Source organism: Sinocyclocheilus anshuiensis, unplaced genomic scaffold (assembly GCF_001515605.1).
Source record: "Sinocyclocheilus anshuiensis isolate Anshui unplaced genomic scaffold, SAMN03320099.WGS_v1.1 scaffold983, whole genome shotgun sequence".
NCBI classification, from domain to species: Eukaryota; Metazoa; Chordata; class Actinopteri; order Cypriniformes; family Cyprinidae; genus Sinocyclocheilus; species Sinocyclocheilus anshuiensis.
In genome coordinates this window covers 1,086,852-1,098,833 of record NW_015546086.1, presented here as the reverse complement: position 1 = coordinate 1,098,833, position 11,982 = coordinate 1,086,852, and the positions used below count along the sequence as shown (strand labels likewise).

Genomic DNA, 11,982 nt, shown 5'->3' with positions numbered 1-11,982 from the left:
GCTTCTCCCGTAGCGGTCTCTAGCTGATTAACCCAGGCCTTGTAGATGTCTACAGGGTTAGTGTTGATGCCCAGGTTCTTGTCCTCAATGATCTCTTTAACCACAGGGCCTAGTAGCTGTCTGAGAGCATTCTGTCCACGAGCACCACGGTAAAAGCTCAAAACCATCTTAATGACTGTAGGGTTCCCTGTCACTATTTCCTGGATATGATCCACCTTAGATCTGCCAAAGATGAAAGCAGTGTAACAATGTGCCATAATCAATATTATAAAGCACAACTTTAGACATATTGTATCACAGACATTTGACTGAGGTTTGATGCATTAATTATGAATTCAGAGGTAGAGTGGTCCCTACAAAACAGTGTTGTTTTTGCATGCTCGAGCTAACAAACAGTATCCCTATCTCTAAGATAAGATCTCTAAGATATATCTTACTTGATCTCTTCTCGCAAGGCTGACTCAAAAAGTTTGAGCAGCAAGTACTCTTCCCGCTGGTTTGATGCATAGTTATACAACGTGAAGATCACAGTGTCCATGAACTTGGTGGATTTGTTCTGGGGCATCTGGAAGATTAGCTTGGCCAGGTATGAAGGATTGGTCTGTTAAATGAAGAAAACTCATTGAATAAAAAATCTAACTGAAAATGTAAATGCATAAAAGATTTGTAAATTATATATTTTAAAATATATAATTATATATATTTGATAAATTATACTGAAATACTCTTTATTTATATATCATATTAAGAAATGTTTTTTTTTTAATGGTGTTATTTTTTATGAACAATTAAAATGTATTTCCTGTGGCAATCAGAGCAAAATTTAATTGGAATATTCCATTAAATCCTTTGGTCAGCTGCAAGCTAAATTTGTGCCAGAGTTTGTTATCTCACTTGTAGAAGGTAGAAGAGATGCTGATAGGCCTCTAGTTTCTTCCTCTTCTCTTTGCTCAGGCCCTTGATGCCCTGCTTTTCCCCAGTGGCCAGATCTTCTTTACTCATTTTGTTCTTTTTGCTCTTCATCTTTTTGCTGTGTGACACTACATCCTACCAGAGGAGACAACATAGCAGTAGTTGGAAAAATTAGAATGGGTCAAGGGTCATACTCGACTGGTGTGGACATCTGTAGCTGCTTCTACTCTCATGAGACTCCAAAGAAAACAAATATGGTGTTGTTGTTTTCTCTATCAGTGATGTGTGTTTGCTTTCCAGTAGAATTTTACAACATGGAAACACAGAAACCTACGCACATCAAAGGATAATGTAACATTATCTCATTAAACCATAGTATACCCAACAAGCAATTCAAAGAGATTGTTAAGCTTTATGGATCATTTAAAATCACTGCATGAAAGCACTGTAAGCAAACTGCATCTAACCTGCAGTGTGATCCTGTTTTTCACTAACAGGCCAATCTTAATATCCATCAAATTCAGATCCTTTTCCATTTGCTGATTAGCACGAATCTTGGTGACCACTTCCTCTCTGAGCCGCGTCACTTCCTGTTCCTCCTGTAAATCGAGGCTACTTTGTTCCAGTAAATGTACAAATTTACGGACCACTGCGAGAGGTGGGTGCTGAGAACTGGCTGTTTGAAAAACATGAAAACCACAATCATCTTTACCTTGCAAACCAATTAACAACTATGTTAGTAAATGTAAACTAATTAATACAGTAAATATAATGTAATGCTATTGACTTACTTAAGGTTCTGTAGTCAACTCTTGCTTTGTTAGCCTTTAGGTAAGCTTGAATCTTCACTATTTCTTTCTCCTAAGCATGACACACAGAATATGCCATTTTCATGAGTATAACTGATGAAGATGCTGCTCGTTTGTATCAGTTTATCAGCTTGTGTGTGACTTACATGGTCTTTGAAGTACTGCAGTCTCCTTGTGTAGCTTCGTTTAGCTTTCCACATCTTCACCACTGACTGTAACTAAATTATAATGGAAACATATTTTCATACTATGAATATTGCACTTCAAAGCAACAAGGAAAAAGATGATGAAATACTGTAATAAATGAGCATCAGGGATAGGACCATTACCTTAATCACACTGCTCACACTGTCTTGGAAGGCCTTTAGTTTGTCCTTATAGACTCTTCTCTGTTTGTAGCCCTTCCAGGATGCCTGTAATCATAAACCACAAATCACATATTTGTTTCTAGACTCTAGAGAATTTTGGTAGTTTATTTTCTTTTGAACTGAGTTGTAAAGAAAACAATACAGCACTAGAGTTTAGCCAAAATGGTTACTAAACAGTCAGTACTTTCATTGTATAATGTTGATATTTCATTGTCATTGCTAATTTTATTATGTTTTAGAGTTAACAGAAGAGTTAATCATTTAGATTTACATCCTTTTGATGTGTAAAGTTAAAAGGTCATATTACAAAAACTATGAAAATACTCACTATTATTGTTGTCTTTATATAATTAAAAAAAAATTATATAAATAATATTATAAAATAATAATTAAAATAAGATTTTTTTTATTTTTATGCTAAACAATTGAACAATTTTAAATCTTAGAGCTTATAAAATTATACATACCTTTTCTTAAATAAGAACTTGATTAAATAAGAGTTAATGATAGTAATAACATATAATAAAATGTAAATTACAACAAATCACAAGGCTGTTAGTGGTCTGGTATACAAGTATCACTCCTTCACATTAAACAGTTAAGCACCTGCAGTCTGATGATGCTCGGCTCTTGCTTTCGCAGGTACTCCAACCTGACATTATGTGCCTGTCTCACCAGGTATCCACGGATCAGGGCCTGCAGCTGGATGATGAGCGGCTCATTGGCCAACCACAGCTGCTCTCTGTTATACTCTGCTGTTACACTGCTCAAAACACTCTAGAGAGGGGGGAAAAGAAAACATGAACTGAACAACAGAGCTCACATACAGTAATTTAATTCAACACTAAAAACTGTAAATGTATATTTGTGCTGAAGACATACCTGAATATCTTCTGTGGTTAGCTGTGAACTGTCATGGACAAAATGATCTGGCTCAAGCCATGTCCCTTCCTTGCTTTCAATGTTGTAGAAGTAGTCATATTTATACTTGATCTTGTGTTTCACCCATGAACTGCCACTGGTTCCTACAGAATAATGAAATTAAAGCTATTCTTCATAAATAAGTAATTCTTCACAGGAGCTCTAGACATATGCATTTGTCTCTGTCTGAAATCAAATGAATCAGTAAATGTTTTAGATGATATTTGAAAGGTCTGTGGACCATTTACAACTATTATTTAACAATGTATTAAATTAAACAGGCAAAAAATTTACATATTTTACACTATTAGGATTGTCAATGATAATGACAAGAAATTCTTCAAGAGTAAGGCAGGTAAGTTAATGTTTTCCAGATCCCAGTCATCAGGGCTGAGATAGAGTTACCTTGCTCTGTTTGAGTGCTCTGTAAGTGAGAGAGCTGGCTGTGGTAGACATGAGCACATTCAGACAGCACCGCTCGAAGACCTGCATCAGGACACTGCAGAGCAGCTAGTGTGGCCTTAGCATCTCCCTCAGATACTGCCCTGTTAATGTCTGCTACTGCCTCAGCCACTGAAATCATACACGTAATACACAGAATCATTTTTTCACATAACTTTTAACCCTGTGAGGCCTACTGTATCATATTTGATACACAAATTTCTAATGCCTCTGAATTATCAATATGATCAAAACTTTACTGAAAAACCTGTTGTACACAATCTTCTACATGCATTTTGTAATCTGACAGATTTGTCAGTTTATACCCATGATGCCCCTGAATAGAGGCCGCCCCATACCACCTTGGTGCATTTTTTTCCCCACAATTCATCAATTTCTCTTCCTCTCTTCTTTCTTATTTCTTTCACAATCATTTCTTTTCTCCTTACATCCCTTCCATTTATCTGATTACTCTTATTTCCATAATACCTGTTATTATTACTATTAATATATATCTAGTGTATAAGGGTATATACAGTATGTATGGTTCTGTATGTACTGTATGTTTACTCTTCCCTTTTTCTCCTCTCTTCACCTTAGACAAGCCTTCTGTTTTATATATATATATTTAGAAATATAAGATAGAAACATACACATACGCAACATACTTTTACACACACTTTACATAATCATAACGTAAAACCTACTTTTTGTTTTGTGTATTTTGTATATATATATATATATATATATATATATATATAGTATATCGTAAATACATAATGTTTACATATTTTTACTGCAGTCTGTAAGTATTGTACAACAGAGTTTAAATATCAAACTCAGACTTGAAAGGTCATAGGCTGTTATGTGGATCATATGTATCAATACACATCCTTTATAGGGATGTGTATAAGAAATGATTAGACTGAACAGAAAAGCTAATCACACAGCTTTCATGCAGCTTATATTTGGTTACACACTTACATTTGAGTGCGCCCTCCTGGTCCCGGTTGGCAGTGTGCACGGCCTCCTGGATCTGGTCCAGCCACAGCACAGCAGATTCATCTCCAGAGCTCTGTTACAGCACAACACACAATCAGCACATGCGCCATACAAACAAGTGTAACTGAACACACTGTCACAGGGCAAACAAATCATCTGCAACAAATCAACTACAGACCAATTTACTCTGAATGTAAGCAACTAAATCGAGTAAAGGTGGGAGACATTCTGTGCAACTATCACTGGTTAAACAGGAAGTGTTTCTTTGGGCAAAAATCTAATACCGTTTTCTTTATCTGAAGGGAGAAGATCTGAAGAAAGAGAAAGAAAGAAAGAAAGATAAAGAAAATGACAGGGACACATCCAATAAAGGACTTGTGGCCAGAGACATTTCCAAAATACCATTAAACAATCCTGTATGCAATGTATGAACTGTTTGTGGACAAAGGTTTGTAAATAGTTTGGTCCGTGAATTGCATTTGGAGGAAGTCTTTCGTCACACAACATTTCCTGACATGCCTGACACATGAGCACTGAGCTATTCTGACTCCAGACTCCCTAAGCCCTTGCCAGGAAACCAGCAACGCATCACGCCCTTCGATGTAAACTTCTAACTTGACAGTTATTTGTCTAGAGAGTGATCCTCAAAGGAGTCACTTGTAGTTCATATCTAGTTTGATGAACAATAGCTTGTAAAAATTAACTGGAAAAACCTTGCAAACATGTGGAGAGTTTTTGTGCTGCTGCTATTACCATTAATGTTAGAGGACTCACTTCAAGATTCAGGTAAGCCAACAACTTTTCTCTCACAGACAAAGATAGTTAGAGATCAACAGCTGATTTCTATGCTGTAGAGATGTGGATCAAGATTTTGTGACAAAGAAATCTTTAGGGTAGTTGACTTTAATTTCCCCAGTGACTTGACTCTTTCAGTCAGAGTTACTGTAGCAGTCTATAATAATTAAAAGTCACTAGATCAACATTTACAATCACCCAAAACTAATTATTCTCTAAATACAATGTGTCAAAATCTAGCAACATAATGATGGTGAGTTTATGAGAATTTTGGGTGGTTATACACTGCTGAAAGAACAACGAATAGAGTCAAGAGACAGAACGCAAGCAACAAATATCACTACATTACCCCAAAATAATGCACTAAAATAAATTAAATGTAGAAAGTAAATATAATATTACAGAATTCAAAATGTAACCATTTAAATGAATTATTAACCTTGAAAAATGTTTGTCATGTGTTCTTAATCTGGAACATCTGTGCCTATAATATTCAAAACTAAAACCAAACAGCCGTTATTTAATTTCAAAAACTGTTTGTTCAACAGGTTTTAAATTATTAGGTCACTTCAAATTTCAAATTCAATTCAATGTTTTCCAGATTTTTCAAGATAATAAAATAACAAAAATACACATTTAGCATTAAATGTGTAATGTTATTATTATTATTATTGTTTATCTTATTATTGACTACACAAATTGACTATAACTTGTTTTGAAGCCTTGTCTGCTATTAATTATTATCCTATCTAATAATTTCTGTGGAATATATTCACTTCAGTTTAAATGTAACCACATTTTCAGTATCAAACTGTGTGAAATATAATTATTTACTGTAAGAATACACTTTATACCAGTCCTTTAACATTGTTTTCTAACATTTTTTTTAGTACCAAACAAATCACTTCAGCCAAAAACATATCCTGGAAAAATAGTGTTTAACGGCTCACAGTTCTCCAACTCATCCTTCCAGGAGCCGGTGATAAATGTCAGTGCTAACATCATCAATCACACCACTGGAATTGTCAGCACTAGGATCATTCCATCTGCGTATATCCTAGCCATCCTCATCGGGATCCCCTCTAATGTCTTTGTGTTAGCCTGCCTTAGCAGAAGAAAGAATCTTTCCAGTTGTATCCTATATTTTAGCCTAGCAGTGTCAGACCTTCTCTTGCTACTTTCTCTCACACTCAGAGTCCACTATCACCTCAGTAACAATAACTGGATCTTTGGAGAGTTCGCCTGCAAGATGGTGACTGCCTGCTTTTATGGGAACATCTACTGCTCGGTCCATGCCCACATGTGTATTAGTGTGATGCGCTACCTTGCGGTGGTCCACCCGTTCCTCTACAGGACAATGCTGAAAACGTACTACGCAATCTTCACCAGCTTATCCATTTGGATGGTTTTTGCTATTGCGATGACACCTGAGTTTCTGGTTCAGCAAAGCTACCGTGTTCTTGGGCAAGAGCAGGTGACGTGTCATGATATCCAGTCCTATGAAAAAGCTTCCAACCGAGCTTTGATTCCATACAGATTGAGTCTGATCTGCCTGGGGTTCATCCTGCCATCGCTGGTCATCACATTTGTTTATGGATCTATCATCTACCATCTAAATCGTTCCAGTCATGACTGGAAACAGTACATGAAGGCCAGCACTTTGGTGTTTGGGATCTTTCTAGTGTGCTTTGCCCCATGTAATGCACTTCTTTTTCCACAATATGTGAAGCTGTACACTCAGCAGCAGTATGACTTGTATTATTACTACAGAGCAGCTGTATGTCTGTGTTCTTTCCACAGCTGTCTGGACCCCTTCCTCTCATATCTCCTCACAAAGACTTCAACTTCCCAAGTCAAATTTAGATCCTTTAGCTCCAGAGCTTTGAAGGTTTTGCCCACGAGCTGAGTCCTTTTAAATACCAGGATGTTTTTTGTTGTGTACTGGGAGAATGGCTTCCTTATCTAAAATGGCTTAACAGTGGGTTGAGGATGTTATGGTTGGACTTCCCACTTTTTACTTTAGAAGAGGCTCCTAACTTTGTACAGAAGTGAAAGAAGTTGGAATCTCACACTCAAGCTGTGAACATAAAAGTCAAGCTGAATACAAAATCTTTGAGAGCAGGAAAGTTGAGTGTTGAGTAAAAAGTGTCCAAGTAATTTGGATAAGAAAGGATATCTGAAATAAGAGATGTAACCTCTTAGACATTTCATTGGTTCAGCACTGTTATTCTGTTTCACCTTGCAGATGAGGTCTTTGGTGGTCAGCAGTAGATCGTGATAGTGTTTGGCGTTGGCTGGATTGACTCCCTGTAGTTTAGCTGTAGGGAGTAGGAGGGCGGCGAGTGTCTTCTCTGGATCTCCAGAATTTAGGGCTTCGTTGATCTCAGCGATAGCAATGACTCCTACACAGGGAACATTGGAATTTTATGTGCTCAACAACTCATTCAATGGAATATTGCTATTGATTAAGAAATTGACAAAAATGCCCTAAATTTGTTGTTTATACATTAACAAACATGTTGTTACACGATCATATATAACGTTTTATATTATAATTGAATGTTGATCAAAGCCCATGAGATTCTTTAAATGTTCAATAAAACTGTTCTGTGTGATTTCTACAGATTGGATAAATGAAGTTCGATTCATACACATTATGGCTTCAATTTCTCTAAAAAAAAGTCTTTCTTTGTATGGTAGAATTGAATAATCTTCAAAGTTCATTGTATTTGAAAGACCATCTATGAGTGAAACACATCATTACTGAGAAGGCCACCAAGTCTGCCATGGGCACTATATTTTGTTTATTACATTACATATAAATTCTGCTAAATGACTTAATGCAAATATAAGTATAATACATGTAAGTATAATACATTTAAGTATAATATAATAATAATAAAAAATTTACTTTTACATATAAGAATATATTTTTGTCTTTTCTTCTTTTAGAAGAGTTAAATGCATTAAAACTGAATACATTTTGAAAGGAAAAAAGCTATGGAAATACTTCCATTTCCAACTTCTGTGGTGATCATTTTGAAATTTACACTACTATTCAAAAGTTTGTGGTCAATAAGATTTTTTCTCAATAAGTCTCTTATGTTTACCAAGGCTACATTTATTTGATTAAAATACAGTAAAAACAGAAATATTGTGAAATATTATTACAATTTAAGATAACTGTTTTCTATTTTCATATATTTTAAAATGTAATTTATTCCCAAAATGGCAAAGCTGAATTTTCAGCAGCCTGATGTCACATAATCATTCTGATATACTGATGATATTAAATCAATATTCTGTATCCAAGAAACATTCTTATTGTTGTCAGTGTTGAAAACAGATGTGCCTTGTAATATTTTTGTGGAAACTGTGATACATTATTTCAGGATTCTTTGACGAATAGAAAAAGAACTGCATTTTTTGTGAAATAGAAATCTTTTGTAACATTATAAATGTCTTTACTGTCAATTTTGAGCACTTTTGAACATCCTTGCTGAATAAAAGTGTTAATCTCTTTAAAAAAATCTTACTGAACAGTGACCACAATCCTTTGAATGGTATTGTACAATTTATTTCAAAGTTTGCTTACTCTCATGTTCCTCGTGCACCTGGACATTGACAGTGTCGATGCATTTCTGAACATCATTCCAGGTGAGGAACTCTTGATCCTGGGTGAGGGACTCAGCTCTGAGACGGATCAGTGTGTCTGCATATCTAACAAAGCAAAACAACCACATGATGAAGTAAATTACTAAACTGCTTCTTAGTGTGCCATATAGTGTGGCACCTCTCCCTTTTTCAGTCAGTAGTATGACTATACCTCTGTAAATTGTCAGCATCCAGACCACTGAAGCCCAGTGGAGAGTCACTGAGCTGCTCAATAACAGCCACAGAGTCTTTAGTGTCCAGCACCTCATTTAACACAGACACAGCAGACAGCATCTCCACAGCTACACACAGCTCCTCATGAGTAAGACCAGCCTTGTTCTGAGATGGTAAACAATCAAAACTAGTTTTGTAAGTAGAGACAAGAAAGAGCTACACATGGAATAAGAGAGCAAGAGAGCAGACCTGACAGCTGAGCTGGAGGCTGAAGAGCTCGGCCTGGTAGAGGCTGGCAGCAGTGTGGTAAACGATGGGTAACTGGGCCTCTGGGTTCAGAAGTGCCTCCACGGTCTCTTCTGGAACTCCTTGGCGAATAGCCGCATTGATCGCAACAACCGCCTCCTGCTCTGTGTCCATCAAGAGCACAATAATCAGTAGTAGCAGAAAAACAAACAGAACAATCATGCAGGCTCATACTGAATAGGGAAATACAATATAAACTTTTACTTCAACTTTTGTACTACAACTTTTACTGTTTTTTAAATGATCTGTATCGGTCGACATTGGCTATATATTACGCTCATATTCCTTATTTTAACATTTAACTTTGGCATCATCTAATGTTCACTGAATCTTTAAAAACACTTTTAATATATATATTTTTTTACTTTTATTTCTTATTACTTTATTAACTGTTAAATGTTTAGAAAATCTCAAAATGAGTATTTTTTTCATATTGTACATTATAATGTTGTGATGTCTAAATTCATGTGTAGTGGTTGATTTTGAATGAGAAAGTATGAAATACAGAGCTTTATATCTACAGAAGATTGAGAAGATCTGCAGATCTACATTATACTCTAGTCCAGTGGTTTTCAAACCTGTCCTGGAGGCACCCCTGCCCTGCACATTTAGCATGTCTCCCTTATTAGGCTGTGTTTACACTTGGCATTAACATGCGATCACCGTGATCTGATCAAGCAGATCGGATCATCAGTCAATCAGAACACGGTGCGTTTACACTTGGCAACATCAGCTGACTTCTCAATCTGGATAACCGATCGGATCTGTATTTCCCGCGCAATATTTAAATAAGTCTGCGGTGCAAAGTCGACCTGAAGTGGTGGGTTTTCTTTTGAAAACTATTTTCAGTCGCGGGACATTTTACAAATCAAAATAAATGTACGAGTCTCACTAGCGCTCTGTTCTTCCGACAGATCGGGAGAGAGGGGGCGGCGTTTTGCGTGATGTCGACCTGCGAATGCAGACACGATGGCTGGATTGCGTTTACATTACACTGAGATTGTGTGTCTGAGAGCGTTTACACTCCGTCTTTTCAATGTGTATGAGTGGTCGGCGTTTTGCGTTATGTCGACCTGCGAATGCAGACACGATGGCTGGATTGCGTTTACATTACACTGAGATTGTGTGTCTGAGAGCGTTTACACTCCGTCTTTTCAATGTGTATGTGGACAACATCCGGAAACAGGTCGCATGTTAATGCCAAGTGTAAACGCAGCCTTAGACACACCCAAATCAGGTCTTGCAGTCTCTACAAATGAGCTGATGATTTGAATCAGGTGTGTTAGATGAGGGAGACATGCAAAAGATGCAGGGCAGGGGTGCCTCCAGGACAGGTTTGAAAACCACTACTCTAGTCTATATATTATCACCCAGTTAAGGGTACATGCGTGTGTGAAACATACTTCGTTTCTCAGCCTCTGCAAACTCGTTACAGGAAGTGATGACCCTCTGAATCTCTTCCCTCTCCAGCTGAGCACCCGCACCAGCATCCTGCATACGGATGTCATAAACATGCTCATCAAACTTATTTGACTGAAGAGTAATTTCACCTGATATGGAAAGTGTGCTTTAGTACCTTAACTTTATGCTCCCTGTAGGATGTGAAGTGCTCCAGGTAAAAGCAGGAGTTGTCATCAAGGACTCCAACAATACCAAGCGCAGGCAACCTAAGGCTGGCCAGTAGGGCTTTCTGATCCTCAGCATCAAGAGCCTGATTTAATTCTTGAACAGCTGCTGATGCTAGAGAGAGAATATCATTATTACGTAACATTGACATAGCATTATTTTCAATTCAGAAAAAAATCAAGAATATTTTCATAGAAGCCTACTATGCCATACAGTATGTATCAATTGCAGGGCATCCCATGAATAACTATCCATTAAATAAAACAAACAAGCAAAAAAAATATGTTATATTCTCGTATGAGTATTTCGCCGAAAGCATCCACATGCTTTCTTATGCTTTATCTAAAATCATGAAAAGCTAACAATAGTAAGCTCCAAAATAAGTAACATACAGTACAGTGAGTACTAATGAGCAGTGTTGTTGTTGTTGTTAACTAATACTAAAACTATTAAAAACTATTTTTGGTAATGGAAATAAAGCTTAGATAAAATCAAATAAAAATATTAAATAAAAATTAGAAAGGTAGCCTTGGCAAACAAGCCGAAATAAGTTTAATTTCAAGTACTAAATTACTAAAAATAACTAAAAGCTATATTATATATATAATACTAAAATAACACTGCTAATAAAAATGCAAACATTTTATGGCAAATTATATTGTTAGTATAACATGTTTTGAGTAAAAAGAATATTTAAAATAGTGTTGAATTTTAAATATTCCACCTAAATTTAAAGTCATTAACTTTGATTTGTTTGAACTTTTTTAAACTTTTAAAACTAAAATAAAACTAAAATGTTTAATTTTAGTATTATATTTAACAAAAAATGTCCCACACTTACTGTTCACAAGGTCTACACTGCTCTGGATCTCCTGCTGGGTCAGTAACTCTTCATACACATCTCTATCTTCAGTTGCAACAGACGAGCGCTGAACACACATACAATATGTCACAACTTATTTATTAACAAGACT

At 36.2% G+C, this 11,982-nt stretch overlaps 2 protein-coding genes across 2 annotated transcripts in view; one reads left to right on the top strand and one right to left on the bottom strand.

The window, feature by feature from the left end:
- Positions 1-11,982, bottom strand: part of LOC107700055 (ras GTPase-activating-like protein IQGAP1) — a 65,742-nt gene that overhangs the window by 15,961 nt on the left and 37,799 nt on the right. The window contains exons 10-26 of the mRNA XM_016501564.1: positions 11,850-11,937; positions 10,959-11,122; positions 10,786-10,873; positions 9,326-9,486; positions 9,075-9,241; positions 8,844-8,968; positions 7,487-7,650; positions 4,436-4,526; positions 3,416-3,583; positions 2,972-3,114; positions 2,696-2,866; positions 2,051-2,134; positions 1,868-1,939; positions 1,704-1,773; positions 1,380-1,588; positions 895-1,047; positions 438-601 (exon numbers count right to left, since the gene is read on the bottom strand). Coding sequence (XP_016357050.1) covers positions 438-601; positions 895-1,047; positions 1,380-1,588; positions 1,704-1,773; positions 1,868-1,939; positions 2,051-2,134; positions 2,696-2,866; positions 2,972-3,114; positions 3,416-3,583; positions 4,436-4,526; positions 7,487-7,650; positions 8,844-8,968; positions 9,075-9,241; positions 9,326-9,486; positions 10,786-10,873; positions 10,959-11,122; positions 11,850-11,937 — 2,282 coding nt within the window. The remainder of the gene's footprint in view (positions 1-437; positions 602-894; positions 1,048-1,379; positions 1,589-1,703; positions 1,774-1,867; positions 1,940-2,050; positions 2,135-2,695; positions 2,867-2,971; positions 3,115-3,415; positions 3,584-4,435; positions 4,527-7,486; positions 7,651-8,843; positions 8,969-9,074; positions 9,242-9,325; positions 9,487-10,785; positions 10,874-10,958; positions 11,123-11,849; positions 11,938-11,982) is intronic.
- LOC107700088 (proteinase-activated receptor 3-like) lies at positions 4,766-7,465 on the top strand. Its single transcript, XM_016501611.1, has 2 exons — positions 4,766-5,239; positions 6,139-7,465. The coding sequence occupies exons 1-2, from the start codon at positions 5,176-5,178 to the stop codon at positions 7,152-7,154; spliced, it is 1,080 nt and encodes a 359-aa protein (XP_016357097.1). The 5' UTR covers positions 4,766-5,175; the 3' UTR covers positions 7,155-7,465.